Raw genomic sequence first — 19,110 nt, 5'->3', positions numbered from 1 at the left:
CTTTGCCTTGTGGCTTTTTAATTAAATCAATATATTATCTTCATACACACATATTTATCCAATATAGAAACAGAAATTTACGGATGGAAAGAACCATAGGTCCAGGACATCGAGACAGCCTGCATCTCCGTAGGTATAACCAGAAATGTTATCATTCTTACATGAGTATTTAGTATGTCCTTGAATTCTTTTAAGAGTCACGAAAATATTAGAAGAAAATGGGACCAAAATAATTATTAATGTGGGGAAATGGTATGGTGGTATGGGTTTCTTTATTTTAACTTCACAGTGTCTTTGAGCACATGTCTAAAATATAGTCTGTCGTGGGAATTATGCACAGAAGGGGGGGGCATGCATATACTTTTAGGATCAGTTAGAATATATTATGTCCAGCTTTGAGATGACATCACACCTTAGCTATGTGGCTACAGCTCTGAAACAGTTGGGTTTAAACAGAAGCAGCTGGTCTTAAACCTCCAATGTTCTTTTTGAATCCTCAAGAAAATGTAATATAAATGGAATGTGTCAAGGTGGTCAGTGGTGGGGTAACACAGTTATCCTGCACTTGAAGTAAGCTTATGAGCAGATCATTTACGTAATACACCAGCCCAACCCAGAGTCACACACCAGTTAATTCTTCCCATTATGTTGAATGTGGCTTTTGGTTTACGTTGTCTTTTAAAAATAATTTTAGGCAAAATTTCATTAGATGGGAAAAAATCGGTATATGTAGAAGAAACAAGGAAGCTTCCGAATAGCCACCTCCCAAATTCTAGCACTTATCAATTGACTAGAATTCTTTGGCAAAGTAACATATAATAAAAGTACCACTGAAAAGTAGTGACCTGCTTCTAGAATACTCTGTTTTGTCTTCACATTTAAAAGATTAATCTTTTTAAAAAATAACACTTAAAAAGTATTTTCCATAGTGCCGAAATGCAAGGGGTCCGATCCATTAAAAGCAAAATTTCTGAGAAAATAAGTGGTTTTCTTTGTACAACTCAAAATATGCTTTGAAGAGAAATCTATATTCTTAAAAGATTTTCCTTCTCCCCCAGTCCCATTTACCTTGTTCTATAAAAAGTTTAGTCACAAAGTTCTTTTCAGTTCTGAGTTATCATTGACACTACAAGAATACAACAGATAAGATGGCTATAATTTGAATAATAAAATAGAGTACCGTATACAACCTCCCACCCCCCAGTTTGTGAGTAATACTCATTCTTTTATATTTGAAATAGTGCGCTTGCGATAATGAGGTTAATGCATTGGATTTTTTTTTTTAACAAAAATAAAAGACTCATGAAGACCTGCATAAAATATTTATGGAAATGGAGTGTTTGAAGACAAGCCAAAATTTAAGCTTATTTGCATGAATTCTATCACAGTTTTAGTTGGTTTGCTGAAAATACTGAAAGTTATAACACTCGCATAAATGGCTGTGGGGCCAAAAGGCTACAACACCCCAAAGCATGGTGCTTTCATTTATGTCACACCACTAGAAAGCACAAGCACTTGTGTTTTTATGTCCTAATGTAGAAGGAGGTACTGTTGAAAGGATGGTTTGTCTAAGGAAAAACATTCATTAATAGCAGGAGAATATTTCAATCTCCATTTTTATTGTAGAGATTAGGAGCTTGGCAGATGACTAGCCGTATGGAAATTTAGAATAGTGTCTGGGATAACTGGGTTATTCTAGGGAAGCAGAGTACACATATTCTCCCGTGTGTGTTCAGTCACACAGGAGACTGCAAGCCTCAGAAGACAGGCACTGCATTTCATTTCATTTGAGTGAAATACCACATCACAGTTAATCTTTATAATTCTGGAGTTTTGTAACACGTGATAGATGAAGAAAAGCAAATTGAAAAAAATACTATACCAAGTTTTTTGATTCTCACTTGAAGTTTTGCTTTTCAGGAATACACACATTTTTTGATAACAGGTTAAAAAACGTAACAAAACCTATGATACTTTAATCTGAGCATTTTTTTCCTTAAAAAAAGTATTCATCCTTGTTGAGTCTATGACTTGAATTAACATATGATGCAACCATAGCTACCACCACATAATCAGAAACAGTGATGCTATTGGGGTACCTGCCTCTTCCGGCATCTCTGCAGAGTGAACTTAAACATTACTCCCACATCAGCCTGTTACCGTCACTTCTTCCACTAATGTTGACTTGGAATTTAATCTCCTGTTTCACAGAGCCTCTTGGAGCACATCTCTGATCTACCCCCTCAAACTTACCTTTCTGTTTCTCTTCATTTTTGCTGTGTTAATCATGAGAGTCCTCGGAATTTTGTGCCCCTGCTTTTTTCTTCTTCAATTCACTATGAAGCTAAGACAAATTTCCTTACCTTTCTCTGAGCCAACAGACCTTCCCAAACAGAAACCCTTCCTTGCCTTTAATCCTGCTGTCCTCAGGCCTATTTCTTTCCTTTCCCCAGAGTCTTGATTCATCCATCCTTGACTCCACAATGTCTTCCTTGTGCAAATAAAGCATTAGAGGGGATTTTGAGTGGGGGCTGCAGTGTGCAAGGCTACAGGATGTCTACTGATGAAACTAACAGAATAACCCTCTTCCTTCTGTTTATAAAAGCAGTCTTCTTGTCTTGGGGCTTAGAACACCTTATAGGTGTGATACACAGGTCTTCTTGGGCTTTTTCCAAAATGGCTATATACAAGGAGGGATTGCATTTTTGGTCTCCAAATAGGCATGTTATTAGTAAGATATAAGTAGAAAGATGTTAAACACTGTGTTTTAGATTTGGCAGTTAGAGATTTCCAGGTCTTTGCTTATGGTCATTCTAGATTTTATAAGATGAACTTGAAACCTTTTTGGAAAGCAGGAACATTCTTTGTCTAAGGTCATACAAAAGGAGAAGCAGTGGATGGTGGGGGGCGGGGAGTGAGGAGGTATGTGTGGTTTGTTAGGGCTGACTCAAAGCACAATGTTGTGACTCAGTATGAGTGTAATAAATTCAAAAGCAAAGAGGACCCTTCCACACTAATGACAGAAAGCTATATTCACGAGGTTCAGTTTATCCAGTCACTAGGTGTTATTGGAATAAATTTTTTTCTGAGTTTATAGAAGTGAAATATAAATTATTTTCTCTGTGAATAACTATGTTACTATAAGGTGATTGCTAAAGTATATAAGTATATACTGGTGATGCTGTGTAGTATTAGACGTGACACTCCGTAAACACTCTTCCTTCCTTGTTTATCCCTGGACTTTTTTGCTACTAAGATAGTGTTCCTTCAGGGATTAGGAAGCTGACCCTCCGTTTTGAAGTATGCATGCAAAAAACATCCTGGCAAGAAGAAATTATAACTAACTGGCATAGAACCTAGTCTTCATAAAGGAAATTTTTCTGGAGACAGTGTCATCGCCAGAATTAGCAAGGCCTAGTTTACCTTTGCTCATTTTTCATCATCTGTCTTGAATTTTGATCCCTAGGAGGGCTGAATGGCCATGGATCACCTATGTATAAGGGAAGCCCTTTATAAGTTACATTTGGTTTTTATTTTTAAATTTTTTAAATGTTTATTTATTTTTGAGAGAGAGACAGACAGAGTGCAAGCTGGGGAGGGGCAGAGAGAGAGGGAGACATAGAATCTGAAGCAGGCTCCAGGCTCTGAGCTGTCAGCACTGAGCACAGCGCGGGGCTCGAACCCATGAACTGTGAGATCATGACCTGAGCTGAAGCTGGACACAGCCGAATGAGCCACCCAGGCGCCCCTACATTTGATTTTTATTAAAACACCACCACCACCAACAACAAGTAAATGCCCTTCTATCCTTTTCCCTGAAATTCCTTATCATTTGCTAATACATTAAAATCTATTTATATCTGTTTTAGTGATTGGCAATTTTAAAATTCCCTCAACTAAAATGAAGACTTTGTACACAGAAACTACATTATCTGCTTAGAAAGAACTATTTATCTCGTTTTACATCTTACATGATCTTTACCATCTTTGTTCCTCATTTCTGAGAATAGTGGCAGCTAATTGTCAAAGTTTGTCTTAAATTTTATTAGAAAGGTAAGCATATATGTTTAATCTTCAAGGTGTAGGAAAGATGATTCAGCCCCCGTGAATAAATTTAAAAACAAAATAATATTTGCTTAGGGTGATTTATAAATAAATATGAGGCAACTGTTGGTGCCAAGTGTGAACCTTCTCTTTGATTGCTAGTTAAATCAGTCCAGATTTAAACATGTAAACTTCTTGATTTGTATGGAAGAAGACATCTGTATTTGGTTTATTAAAACCTGCTGATGTCTCCAGAACTAAATTTGTTCCTCTATAGGCCTCTGGGTAGCTGTAGCTAAAAAGCAGAGATGTATAGTTTTTGCCTGCCTGATTACCTGACTTCCAGCCCTATACAGGTGTGCAGGAATAAATTAGCATGAGCTACCTCTGATGAGCCACTGCATACATTAACAACAGAGGTGAGGATGTGAAGACATGCTACCTGCCTCCTGTTATCACCTTCTCAGCAGCAACATCCATTTTTTCCATCATTCTCTATGTTTGGAAACTTATAGAGAACTTTTCTAAAGAGAGATTTTCAATAAATGCACATGATTTCCCTACCTTCAAGAAATGAGCCACTTAGCACCAGTTTGAGGTAACTATTAGTCTATTTGCCGTAATAAAATTAGCTGTCAAATACAGTGCACTAATTTTCTTCAAATACAAGAAGAGAACATTTGAAGGCATCAGCCATTTCATTTACTATACGTTTGCCAATCAAACTGAAACTCTCCTTTTCCAAAAATCTTTTCTAAAGTGAAGTTGTACAGGTCCTCTGACACTTAAATATTAAGAAAGAGATTCCCCCCCCCCCAACCCTTTACTCTATTTGGTTTCACAGTAGAAGCCAGCAGATCAATAGGTCTTTTGTACTTATCTCCATTACTTTCCATCAAAGGCAAACAAACAAAATAAATCCCCCTTCTGAGTAATTGCTAGTTGTGCCCTCCTCAAGCGAAACTTTGGTAGTAAGATAAACTTCGGTGTCATTCCTGTCTCTGGGGTTCTTTTTATACACTGGAAGAAGAGCAATGAGCAAAACGGTCTCCTTGTATCATGGGGAGAGACTCTGACAAGCCTAAAGTGAGCCTCGGATCTTCCTAATGATCTCCTGCTGGCCCAGCTGGATGTAAGACAAGCTCATTTAAGCCTCTGCTGACCTTTCAACTCCTCCACTCCAAGAACTACACCAGTCACTTCCACCGTCTTCCAAACTGAGCACCAAATAGACAACACCACTTAATGGTGGATGAATGACTTCCTTTTCATGATACAAAGAGATTCTTACACATTCTATTGATGAGAGTTATATTAGATCTCTTATTGATACATAGCTTCCTACACACATAGCTGCAACACAGACATGCTTCCTACATACTCCTTATTTCCCTTAAAAGGAACAAGCTATTACTCTTGCCAGCATTATCTTGAAAATTCAGGCAAAAATTGCACTTAGAACAGAATGCACATACTGAGTGCACAGGCAGTATTTTTCATGATGGCAGCACTTGGAAAGGGTCATCTTCCTGATTTCTTCTTCTCTTGGGTCTGCCACCATCTATTTGACACCCTGAGAGACTTTACTGGTCATAAATATTCTTGTACATAATTATTCGAGATACTTGTTTTGTAGATAATCTTTCCTTACAAAACATAGGCCATTCTCACTGAAAGCAGATTGTAAGACTGCACACATACATTAGCAGTTGATCATATCAGTACTGATGAGGGTGGTTCTCTTTCAGGTGAAAGCCTTCTTACCAGCTATCTCTCACTATGAGTGATCATTTGTTGTGCTAAGAGGAAGGGAGACTTTCCTTTCTGTATTGAAATTTCTTAGTGAAGTTTTGGCTAGAAAGCATTTTTCTTCTTTTAAAAGCTTCAGAAATAATTTAAATAATTTAATGTTTTTGCTGCAAGACTCCCACAATCTTCAAATAAACGAATGTGGCAGAATATGAAAGGAGTTTACACTTGCCAAAAAATTACAATGTCATAAAAAAGGGATTTAGTAACTTTGATTCTTGAGTGCCAAGGTGTGTGTGTGTGTGTGTGTGTGTGTGTGTGTGTACGTGTGTGAGAAAGAAACAGCCTGCAGAAGAAGACAAAAGAATACTTTTTAGGAAAGGATGATTTTTCTTCAGTTACTTAACATAAAACTACACTTTTAAAAAAAATACCTAGATTTTATGTCCCAATGCAAGCTGCTTGAATTAAAACAGGAGTTGTAAATTCCTGGTAAAAAGCTGTTATGCCTGAAGTGTTAGTGATCTTAACTCTAGTACTTTATGGAGTTTATTACTTCTTTTATTAACTAGGGGGAAAAATGTTACCCACTTCTAGTTTAATTCTTTTTCTTGCTTGCTCTAATTATTTTGACTTTACCTTGGGAAAAAAAAAGCCAAGTGTTTCTAGCTGAACATATATAAGTGATGCTTCAATTTTGCTAGAGCATATATCAATCTGAATTATTACCAGCTATTCAAAAATTATGCTAACGTTCTAATCTAAATGCATCCACATAATGTATATGTGTGTTTATACATAAACATCCACATAAATAAGAATATCAAAAGACAGATCATCCTTAATAGCCAGAATAGACATCTTCATCTTGGAAAGTAATGTATGAAGTTACTTTATCACATTGATGGGAAATAACAAGGTTTTGTAAGTAAAAGGAGACAGATTTGGACAATGAGAACAACAGACATTCAGAAGGAAGCCTCTTCGTTTTGATGGCCAGCTGAGGGGGGCCGCTCTGACCCTGCTGCCTTTTTAGTCTACTCTGTCACTGAGGGGGCACTGGTGGGTCAGTTCGCTCACTAGTAATTGTGTTTTACAGACTTCTAAAGCAATTGGCTCAGTCAGTCCCAATTCAATAAAAGTGGAGAGCAAGAGAGAGAGCACTTTTGTTCTATTTTTTACTTGAAATTATTTCATTCAGCAGTCTGTCTTTTTTATTACCAGGACTTGACATTAGCACTCCAAGCTATATTAGCATCCATTTCAGCAGTTCAGTAATGGTATTAAAAAAACACTTAACTTCAACGGTGAATGGTTGTATGACAGTACCATAAAAAATCCACATTAAGAAAAAACTCATGTATTTGTCCCAGCAAATTATTTTTCACTTGTTTAACCACTTCAAAACTATGTTCTCATGATGGGTATTCACGAGGACCTTCTTGTTCTCCAAAGCAGCCAATGGTGGTGCTCTGTTGATTAGGGAATTAGGGAAAGAGGAGAGGGAAGTCAGTAGGGAGAGGGTAAGTAAAGATGCTGTTTACTGTGTAGTTAGATTACCTTCCATTCATCAGCAGAGATGGAATTGGCAACCTCAGAGCACCCAAGGTGAAATTCTTGGATCCTCGTGTATAGCTGGGATTTGATTTTGAACCCAACACTCTCTAAACTTGGGAGCAAAGCCTAACTACTTTGGCACTGCAGTGTGCTCATAAATGACTACATTAGGTTCTAAATTTTGATTAAACATTCAGTAATTAATCAATGGTAGACATGAAGCAGTTGGCAAGGTCCAGAGCTGCAAAATGTTTAAGACATAAAACATTACGAAGTAATTAGAATATGCTCCTTCAAGAGAAGGATTGCCTTCAATAAAGAGGTAAATGATAGCATCCTGTTTATTGTGGACGTAGGCAGCCAGAGCGATATGATAAACTGCTGGAGATACACATATCAGTAATCATCCACATTATTAGTGCCATTAATCATAATTCCAAAAATATGACAGCAGCAGCCAACTTTTTGACCAATTTTGCTTCTGCCTGTTGGCCATTATAACTTTGCTAATAGACTGCAGAGCTCCTGTGCGTGGCAGTTTGCGTTGAGAATAGAAGGTTAATTATATTTGAGCTGCTGATTTTTTCTCTCCTTGGAAAAGGCTTAGCACTTTGACAATCCCAGGAGCTCACTGTTGTTAAACCAGTAAAAGTACTTTATTGAAATTTTCTTTGTTGGTCAGGAATGAGGAGATGTTTCAAATGAGATACAAGCGCCAGGCTGGGATAGCTGCTAATGTTTCTTGCTCCAAAGTGATCTTGGGGCAGCAAGATGAACTCAGTGGTTTCTTTAGATCACTTTGTTCTCTCATGTCTCTTTTGTAGGTGGGTAAAAATTTCAGCACTACATGGTGGTACACCAGGGAATCCCACAAGATTAGAGGTAGTCTCAGTATGTAAGACTAAGAAGTTGGGGGAGTGGTTCATAATATGGAGAGAAATAAGCACCTTTTTAATATAAAATTCTGCTTTCCCCTATGCTTGTGTAATAAAAAGTAAAAAAAATTGAATGTTTCTAAAAATTGAAATGTTTAGTGTCATAGGTGTATTGCTGGTTTAGTTAACTGAAGTTTTCGTGTTTTCATTGGTAGTTTTAACATCATTTAACCAAAAGCATAAATTAGATTTTGTGCATTCTTTTTGTTCATGTATCTTAAGTACTTTCATTTTCAATATAGAATTCTAGATGAGGCCATACCTAAATAATAATACTGATGATCTATGAAATTCTGTCCCTTCCCTTGAGGAACTCATACATCCCTAGTGCTATCTTTTTAAAAGATCTGAAACTAACCGTTTTAATGATGTAACACATTTTGAATATTTAGTCTTAGGCAGTATCTCCTTTGGAAAAGATCTCAAGAAGAAATTGAGGTTTCATGTTGTACATGTTATTTTTTAAATGGCAGAAAGTTTTGAGTGTCAAGAGAAAAATTCATTCCTGTTATTTTACACATGTCTTCTAAGCTCTTTATAAAAGTCAGACTGTAACACAAGGGTTGGAAGACTTGAGAGTTAGTTCATCCAAGGTAAAAATATATTTATATATAAAACTCAGAATTATAGCTCAGCTTCATTTAATTCCTTAAAAGATGCCGGTGTTCATGGTCTTTTTCATACCCACCATAGTAGTAAACTGAGCACCATATGAGCTGCCTGATTGAGGAAATTTCCAAATATTGTGAAAACATAACCCTCTTCACAATGCAGCACACTCCTGTCACGTTAGAGTGCAACAGGTACCTATTGAATTCAGTCAGCACCCTGGAGAAGCCTTGATGTTGTCGGATGCAACTCACAAGTAAAATGGTTAGGGAACAGGGCTGTTGGATATCAGTTCTACACTTAACCTGAGCATCCAGCATACACATTTTCCATCTACCAATCTGCCTTCCCAAATGCCATTACTACATTAACATTTTTTATGCATTCCACAGCAATGACAAATTGTTTTCTAACTGTAGCACCAGATTTAGTATGCGAAAGACACATTTGCCTCTGCCAACAAACCAATAATTCTCACTAACATCTTCAGAGTTACAACATTTATAAAGTTGCAAAGTGGAGTAAACAAACCATCTGTTTGGCTTTTCCATATATGTCATGCTTTCTTATTAGCATATTACGATTCATTTAGTAAACAAATTTGGTGATTTCGTTCACGTCAAAGTTAGGTCGGAAGCTTGAAGATGATTAACATTGCTGGGACATGCACATTAATACATTGCTTCCTAGGCAAAGTTAAATGGCTTCTCAGGAGAATCACCCCTTATTGACAAGATGAGACTGTCAATTTTGTTTGCCTGCCACATTAGGGGCCGTGAGGGGATGGCGGGCTCTGAGAGAGGGGAGTCATGTAGGCAGCATAATTCACTGTGAATTGAGAAAAGAAGTCTAATTCTGATAAATGGTCGACCCCAATACATCCTACCTGTTATTACAACAGACGTGCCGTATCTGTGCAGTAAATTAGCTAAACCCCTAAAGAGTTTGGTGGGAGCTTATCTTCAAGTGAATAATTTGAATGTAGAGGGAACTGTCTGCGTGACCAGTATGGATGATTTGTTTTATATTGAAAAGAGATTGAAGTGACTGAATTTCATACTTTTAATTTGCAAGAATTTGCTTAGCTTTTATTTCTTGCATTTCGTATGTACTTCTTTACTTTTGGGGTTTTTTTAAGCATTCACTAAAATTTTACATTCAGTTTTTGTATGTGTTTGTGAGCTAGAGATGGTTTTCAGCTCTTCTGGAGAGAATCTTTAAATAATATCCTATAGAACAGCTACTAGTTTTGCAGAAATGTATACTATCAAAAATGTCATTTAATTCACAGAGCTGTAAGCCTCCTACCATTAAAACAAAAATTTGGGAGAGTTAAATCCAACAAACAATGTCCTAGCAATCCAGGTCAGAAAAGAATTAATGAGAGGCACAGGTTTTAATTTTTAATTACTGTGGATTTGGATAGATGATACACGTTTCTATTCAGGAGTATTGTTGATTCAATATCCCATAGTACATTCAAATCTGGCAGCTAGGTTTTTCCAGATTGGCTATAAATTTACTTCTCTACCCCCATATATGCATTCATACACAAGTGTATACACACACACACACACACACACACACACACACACACCATATATATGGTATCTGTTATGTGTACGTCACTGACATTCTGGACAGTATAATTTGAGAGTGTGTGTGTGTGTGTCGAGTGGCAGAGGTGAGCAAGAAAATAAAGACAAAACCTAATCTGAAATGGAGCCTCAATTCCATTTCACCTAAAATATTGCAGTTAATTAATTATCAAGTATTTTGTTTAAGTTTAAAATGGTTCTATTCAAAACTGATTCGATATTGCACTTCTCATGTAACCTATGGCTTAATTCACTATATTCAATTTTGACTACTATATTCTGATTTTCTAATTTGGGCATGAACATTTTTTTAAAGTTATCTCCCTATATATCAAAGTCAGTGTTAAAACCTCAAAACACTTTTTCTTTAAAATGTTTTTAACTTTAATTTTTATGAGTCAAACATTGCATTAAGTGGGCATTAGAACAAGAGGGACATGAGAAAGGAAATGCCCAGCAAGACTTACTTTCTCTCACTTGCATTTACTTAACTGTGTTTGATGAATTTAGTGTCTTTGGTGGTTGCATGGTAGTGTTCTTTTTTTTAATTGAAATATAATTGACATCAGTAAAATTTTTATTAAAGAAACAGAAAAGGAATGGTGTCCACTTTAGTCCAGTTACAGCACTTCCACTCAGCATGTCAAGGAGTTAATATTGGTTTTATGACCTCCCCTAACCAAGGCTTCATTACTTTTTGCTTTTAAGAAGAATCTTAGTTTTCAAAAGGCGTTTGGTAAACTCGTAGTGTGGAGGGAATAGTAAAGAGTACAGAGATTCAGAGGAAGCTGTTGTAATTCCAAGCACACCCCAAGTTATAGGACTAGTTCATGTCTTAATTATATAGCATTTCCATGTACCACACTGTGGTATTAATAGGGTAAGAATTACCCTTTGCTGTATCACCAGTGTCTTTTCTTAAATATTCAGTTATGTGCTTCCAGTCTTGGGATCATTGTGTTTTCTTTTCCTCAGTGTATTTTGGGAAAAGCTTCTTTAAGACTTGTGCATATTATTGATTGAAGGCCAATAAAAGTACTTTCAAGTGTCTCCTATGTGCAGAGTATTCTCCTTTACTGCAGGAGACTGGAGATTGAATGAGATTTAATTTGTGTTCTTGTTGAAAGTGACTATCTTGGGGTTACATTTTGGACTCATCTCTTAGTGAGTGCTACTGTACTCATTAATTAATACCAGATCCCTACCTAGTAAGACCAGATCCTTACCCTTTCTACCTAGGAACTCATCTTCTCTCTCCATCCCAGTGACTTTTTTTTTTCTGTAAGAGGAATTTGTATCTGAATGTAGGCATCCCTATCTAATCAAAGCAAGTAGAAAGAAATTTCATACTCTGTATGTTCTTATATAACAAGTTCTAATACAATATATATTTTTGTTGATGATTATTTCTCTTTTCTGGAGATGAATATTCACAATAAGTCTGTTTCTAGAGAAACCATCTCTGTCTCTGGAGAGCACAAAATTGGTTCCTTCATAGATGCCTCCTTCCACTTACTACATACACCTTGGACACTGCTTTCTCTACTAGGGGTCCTTGTCCTATTTCCAGCACTTCCTGGCTTTCCTCCCATTTTAGGATCCTGTTCTCTTCATCTGACAATCGGTAGGCATGAGTTCTTTCTGTGTCTCTTCCATCTTCCCTTTCTTTTTGCCCTTTTAATTTTGCTGATCCAAATAAACTTGCAAGTTGCTGTTAACGCTAGGTCTTTGTATCTCCTCATGAGGACAGTGTTTTATGACAATTAATGGTTTGGATCGACTGATTCCAGAGTCCAACAATAGGTCTTTGTTAAGCTGCCTTTTGTCTACTCTGTAGAGACTGAACCTAACCTCTTGAGGGACAGGATCAGTACTCTCTAAAGAATATGTCTGTCTTCTTTCTCCCCTCCTCTCGCTTTTCCTCTTTCTGCCCTTGTAATACTGTGTGAGTTTGTTAGAAAATCTCCAACCCCACTATCATGAGAGTGAATGAGCAGACTTTCCAAAGCCTGTTCTTCCCTGTTCTTCCCATCCCCACTTCAAGTGTTTTGCATATGATATTTAGGACAATTATTAAACAAAAATGAAATAGATTAAGAAATGAGCATAAAAGAATCAATTCTCTTGAACTGTGGTTGCATAATGGAAATCGACTACCATGAATGAACCCATGTACTGAAGTTATGAACAGCAGAGCTAATGCACTGCCATGAGTTCATCTTTATTATTGCATTACACCTGAATCAATTGATAAAGTAGCCTTTTTTTTTTAAGCAAGGGATAGCTCTTAATTGAATAAAAGTCAATGTAATTATATTAGCAGAGGCCAACAGTACTGCTGACAGCGGAAAAGGGACACTCTTGAACGGAGTGCCAGAGCTAGTCTACACATTTCTGCACATCGTTTGGTTGACAGATATTGAGGGCTGGTACATCATCTAATTAGATTACAGATTTCTATTGCTGTAAGTGAGAAATGAAGAGAAACTTCTCTTCCTGGTAACATATCAGTAGAGATGTGTAATTCACAAGTCATCTTAGGAAAGAAGTGTCCATCTGGGTGATCAGTGTGTCCTTTTGTTAATGTTAATTTATTCTTATTCAGTGTGTCTGGATGTGACTGCTGTGTGTCTGGCTGCTGTTTTCTCAGCAGTGAATCTAGGAAGTGGTAACTGCAGATGTGTGAGAAGCAACAGAGTTCTAGATTACAATCATCGCAAAATGTGTGCTTGTGAAATTAAAGTGGGGAGGGTGTTAAAAATAATAAGCAGGGGTAGGATTTCATGGGCCACTTATGGTTGGCAGATTGTTTTATCGACAGGGTTATTTTACGTAGTGTAACTCTGTTTCCACATTCTTACAACTCTGGGGGGGTGTCACACCCGCATGTCAGGGTAGGCATTTCCTGCACTTTGTTTATTTGGCACCCTGCACTTGGAGTCATCTGCCATCTGACACCAAGGAAACGGGAGCAACCGTGTCAGAGCAGGGACTGCGGGGACAGCTTCTGTTTATCACTCACGTATTTGCACACTGCATGCATCTGAGTAGAACTCATTTATAGATGATGATGGTGCTGTGAATTTGGTTTATCTCAATTCAATTCATGATTTTTGGATGGTACAGCTGATCTGAAAATCATCAAGACCGCATATGAGATGATCGCTTATGACAGAAATGATTTTGTGATCAGAACATTTTAAATCCCTATTTTATTGTGTAAGTTTTTTTTAAACCAGATGTCTAGAATGTGAATTTGTTTTCTCTCTCTCTCTCTTTCTCTCTCTTTTTCTCTGTCTCTCATTCTTGCTTTCTTTTGTGATCGATTTAGCAAAAGATTAGAAAGCTGATCTTATTATCACAAGGTAAGCTCAGCCTTCCTAAGTGCAGTGTGGAGAGGGCTGCTGCCCCTCTGCCCCTTAACACCCAGAGTGCTAAATATTGTCTTGTGTGGAAAGGTGGAGAAGTCTTTCCTACCTTTCTTGTCTCTGAGGCACATACCTCTCAACCATCTCTAAGAAATTAGCCATGCTTGTCACCAAATGGAGTGACTCATTTTGGTCTTTCATACATTTTAATTATAATCAGGAGGTCTGTTGAATGTTATACTGGCCATTCTAGGTCATTTCTATTATCACAATTACTTCTCCAAGATGGAGAGCTTCCGCCATTCCCGAGAAGCTTTTATGTATCTGTGTATTTACTTATTGGTTTATTTTTTTTTTGGAAGGGTAGCCTTCAATTTAGGTACTTGTCAAACATGTGAGAATTGCAGGTGGAGAGAGGTATATGCCCAAGGGCACTTTAAAAATAAATGGGGGGTGTAAATACAAAGGCAATGTTTTCAGAGAGATAATAACATATCAGGCTTTGTAAATCATGACATCCGGATCTATGGATGCTGTGGGACAAATCCTATTTTTTCTTTTTTTTTGCACAAGCAAAGCATTTAGTAGAGTAAAAGTTTTGCTTGTCTTAGAAGTGCAGATTCCAGTTGTTAAAGTAGAGGGACTGTATATTGTGCTTAATTTGGGGGGTATTTATTGTGTGGGTGTTTTTTTTGTCTCTTTGGGTTTTTTTCTGTTGTTAAGTGTGATGTTTTAAATGGTGGGTGGGTTTTATTTTAAAAAACAATTTCTGTTTTTCAGGTTTTGTTTTAAAGGATTACATTTTAAAACTCGAATTACTTGATGAAAGCATGTTCAACTCTAAAAGGCAGCGGTTTCTGAAAATTAAGTCTATTTTCCTATTAGATAAGTTGAGATCCCACATTATTCTGAGGAAAGGGATTTATGATAGTCTGTAACCCTATTTCAAATTACTAATCTGTAAAACTAAATTTTTCCTACATAAAACTTGAAGTGTAGGAAGGTGAGGGGGAAAGATTTCATTATTTTTTGAAGTTAAATCGAAATTATCTAGACCATTTACTTTTTTTAAAAAATGATCTTTTTTATACCTCTAAATAAAGCGCTACAGGACAAAAAGAGCTTGTTTTGCTTTGTGGGGTTTTTTTTTAGGTGTAAATTCAAATTCTTCAGTTTAGACAGCAGAAAGTTTCCATTCTTTTGTCCTATTTAATATATTCTGAAATCTCTGCCATGAGATTCTCTGCAGCTGATGCTGCTACCTAGTAAAGCTAAGAGAACTGTCATTGAGAAAAAGGTGCATGGGCTTGCATTCATCCTACCATTGAAGAATTTTACTCTTATAAAAATGATGTTAATGAAAACTTCCCCTTATTGCACTCCCCACTACCACTTACTCCAAAATCCTGACGATGTAGGGAAATGTTTGCTTTTATAATGGTGTAATTAGCAATGAATGTGCTTATTTGATGCCTGGTGGAAGCTGAATCAATTTTAAAATGTTCTCCTTTTTCTCACCCCTCCCCACTCCCTGTACACCTACCCCCCCCCCTTCCCTCTTGTTTTCCTAGACACAGTGCCAACATAAACCTGCATCGCAAACTGTTGACCAAAGAACTCGATGACATGGGCCTGGACTCAGCGCAGCCCTCTCTTAGCAAGGGCCTCCGGGATGAATTTTTGATGAAGATCTATGGTGCCCAGCACCCCTTGGGGCTCGATGTCAGGGAAGACGCCTCCTCTCCCGCAGGGACTGAAGACTCCCACCTGAACGGGTACGGGAGAGGCATGGCGGAGGACTACATGGTCCTTGACCTGAGCACCACCTCCAGCCTCCAGTCCAGCAGCAGCATCCATTCTTCCCGAGAATCCGACGCAGGCAGCGACGAGGGTATTCTTCTCGACGACATTGACGGGGCGAGTGACAGTGGGGAGTCAGCGCACAAGGCCGAGGCCCCTGCCCTCCCTGGCAGTCTAGGGGCTGAAGTTTCAGGATCTCTGATGTTCAACAGCTTGTCCGGGAGCAATGGTGGGATCATGTGCAACATTTGCCACAAAATGTACAGCAACAAGGGGACTCTGAGAGTGCACTACAAAACTGTGCATTTGCGAGAAATGCACAAGTGCAAAGTCCCTGGTTGCAATATGATGTTCTCCTCTGTGCGAAGCCGAAATCGGCACAGTCAGAACCCTAATCTCCACAAAAACATTCCCTTCACTTCAGTAGATTAGTCTCAGAATGGACACTACAAATGCCAGCTCTCACCAGATGGCCTACATGTTTGAACTGCCATAGTCAGTGTGTGCTTGTGTACCTGTGTGTGTGTGTATGTGTGTGTGTGTGTATACACATGTACGCCTCTGTGTCTACATACACACACACACACACACACACACATTTTCTTTTCTTTAGATATAAAAAGATAAACACTAGGTGCTTTTGAAATTGTTTTTCTTTTTCCTTTATAGTTTTGGGAAAGGGGTGGGATCTTTAATTTGGGCGTGAAAACAAAGTACCCTTAAAACACACATACACACACACACACATAAAGTGTGCAACCGGCCCAAATTCTGACAGAATAAGAATTCTTGGTCCTCTGCAAAGGGACAGTTTCTTGTACCCATGACTGTTGCCTGCAAAAATATAAAAGGGAAAAAAAAAAAGAAAAAAGAAACAAAAAAGGAACTTCTAATAGTTGTCTTTTGTGAACTTTAAGGTTTTGAGAGAATCTTCAATTAAAGCATGGCAGATTCACCTGTAAATATTTAGCCTTGAGAGGCCAATGATGTAAAGCAATTGTATTGATGGTTGTTTAACTCTTTTGTTTAATTTTTACAGTTACATCCAGCTGTTAGATATGCAGGAAAAAAAATAGTTTGCTGGCTAGCTCTTTTCATTTATGTTAGCATTAATGCACATTTCTTTAAAAAAAAAAAACAACAAAAAAACCATGGTCTTGTTTTTACTACCTGCTAGATAGAGTGATAAGGAGGTGCTGGCATGCTTTACAGCACAGATCTGATTTTTGAAAATGTCCTGTACTAGTACATAAACCCAGTCATGCACTTTTTTTCATACACTACAAGGGGACGTGTAATATCCATGCTTCTTTTTTATCCTTAAACTATTGCCATACTTCAAGTAAGTGTCTTTTTTAAAAAAATTCACTTGTATAAAAATGGTCTGGTCAGTATAGGGCACAAATGCCAAACAAAAGTATTAGTGTTAACACAAAACTGCCAACTTTGCACAGGTTTCCAGAAAAGAAAATACAATTAGTCACTCAACATAACCACAGGCCAATTTGTCGGCCACCAGAAAACTGCTTTAAAAAAAAAAACAAAAAAAAAACACTTGGTGATTCTTTCAAGTGCCGAATGTTATTAGAATCAACATTGCATCCTTCTTGCTTATATGTTAAGTTACATAAAAGGAAAACAAAATTATGTGGTGTGAAACAGCCAAGGCATTTATTCTTCAGAGGCAGGATAATATTTCAGGATACAAAAGCCCAAATTACTCACTATGGAACAAAGCTGAATGCAGTAACAGTGTTGAACACTCATTTGCAGGACCTACCCCTTCTCCTTTAAAAAGAAAGCAAAAGTCTGAACTGGGTTGGTCTGTTGTATGGCTGTGTAATTTGTTGCAAGTTCTGCAGTAGTCCTATGATTCAGGCCTGTCTGATAGACAAAATCAAAAGACGTTTCACAGCAGCAGTACTTGGAAGCTTTGAAAACATGTGCTGAACTTGAATTGAGCAACACTCCTTTCTGAAAAGCCAGACGAAGGGGGGTTTAAAATAGGATCTCTCACTGTTGAGTGTTTTGTGTTTCCCCACATGATTTGTCAGAGAGAAATGAAAGCAAGCCTGAAACCAAGCAATTGAGAGTGAGAAAGAGGGGGAGGCGATTCTCCAAACCTTTTTTGTTTTGTTTTGTTTTGTTTCCGATGTTTACACATGTTGCCTGAGCTGGTTAACCACATGGGCAGCCCTCAGCTACCACAACATACTCACTAAATGATGATATTTACTCAAGTTCAGTCTGCAGCCAAAACCATTAGGATGTGCACTGCAGACTGTATTTGTTTTTTTTTTTTCTTTTTTTTTTTTTTAAGGTGGGGGTGGGAGGGGGGGAGACAGATAAACAAGGAATATTTTGTCTAACAGTACACAATAATTTAAAAGAGAATGTATTTCTTTTCTGCATTTAGTGGCCTCAAACATTTCTCTCCTCAGTCTAAAAGTTAGAAATGCCCCCCTTTGTTTTAACTTTGCATGTTGTTTCCATTTTTCATATGTTTTGTAATTATTTTTTCTATGTTCACATCAGCATTCACTTCCGTTAAATTTGCCAAAGGAAACTGTTAATATGTTTCTGTTGTTATTATTATTCCTGTAGGATTTATTGTACCTCACAGTATTTATTGTTTCCAAAAATAAGCATCATTAGTTGAGGATTCAGTATTTTTATTTGTAAAAATTTCAGAAACAATAGATTCTTAAAGATAAGCTAGACTTGTCTAGAAGCTTCATCTTCTCATCTCCTTCAGAGGATACTATGGGGTTCATTTAATTCACTTTGTTCTCCAGTGAGGAAAGACCAAAAGTATTTGCAGTACAAAAGAAACCATATCAAACACTATGTCTGTTAAATGACAAATGTTTACGGTAAAAAGCTGAGGAATTAGTAATAACCATTTTTGTTTTCTTGTACCTTTGAATTCCCCAAAGTCTTAATTGCTTTATTTTGGTGTTGTGTTAAATTGAATAGACAGAGATGTTTTCCTTTGTTTTATACCATATAAGACTATGTACAGTATGTTTGTGAAAAACTGAACTAGAATAATGAAAGTTTGTTTGCAAACATTTTGGTCCTCTTAGCGTTCTCTGTGTTGTGCTGTTGCCCCATTACGAAATGATTCGATTCGAAAGGGTGGAAAAAAAATGTTTTTAGTATCCCAACAAAAGATCATGGAAACACTAGCTGTTGGACTGTGGTAGGCTGAATTACACTTAGCTTTATGAAAATAACACATTTTTATTTCAGTGATTTTTAAAAGTGACACTGTTGGTTGAGATATTAGAACTCATCTTGTACAGAATCAGTGTTTAGTCTGTTTAATGTCAACTAAAAGGTCAAATAGTCCTAGTGAGTGAATTCCATAGCTGTCAGCAGGTCACATCAGTAGATGAACCAGGCTTAGAACAAATGTTTGTTACTTGCCACAAACTGGGCTAATGCGGA

The 19,110-nt window shown here is 37.3% G+C and overlaps 1 protein-coding gene across 5 annotated transcripts in view; it reads left to right on the top strand.

Moving 5' to 3' along the window:
• The window catches only part of BNC2 (basonuclin 2), a 432,990-nt gene extending 414,259 nt beyond the window's left edge, over positions 1-18,731 (top strand). For 3 of the 5 annotated variants that reach the window (XM_049618060.1, XM_049618382.1, XM_049618149.1), the window contains one exon: positions 15,432-18,731. In XM_049618060.1, coding sequence (XP_049474017.1) covers positions 15,432-16,092 — 661 coding nt within the window. In that variant the 3' untranslated portion in view covers positions 16,093-18,731. Of the gene's footprint in view, positions 1-67; positions 1,252-13,823; positions 13,858-15,431 lie in introns of those variants that run through there. The other 2 variants (XM_049618308.1, XM_049618226.1) reach the window with 2 other exon arrangements.
• The last annotated feature ends 379 nt before the right edge of the window (positions 18,732-19,110 follow it).

This window comes from Panthera uncia, chromosome D4, assembly GCF_023721935.1.
Source record: "Panthera uncia isolate 11264 chromosome D4, Puncia_PCG_1.0, whole genome shotgun sequence".
NCBI lineage: Eukaryota > Metazoa > Chordata > Mammalia > Carnivora > Felidae > Panthera > Panthera uncia.
The sequence above is the reverse complement of the archived record's forward strand: the minus strand, read 5'-3'. Positions and strand labels throughout refer to the sequence as shown.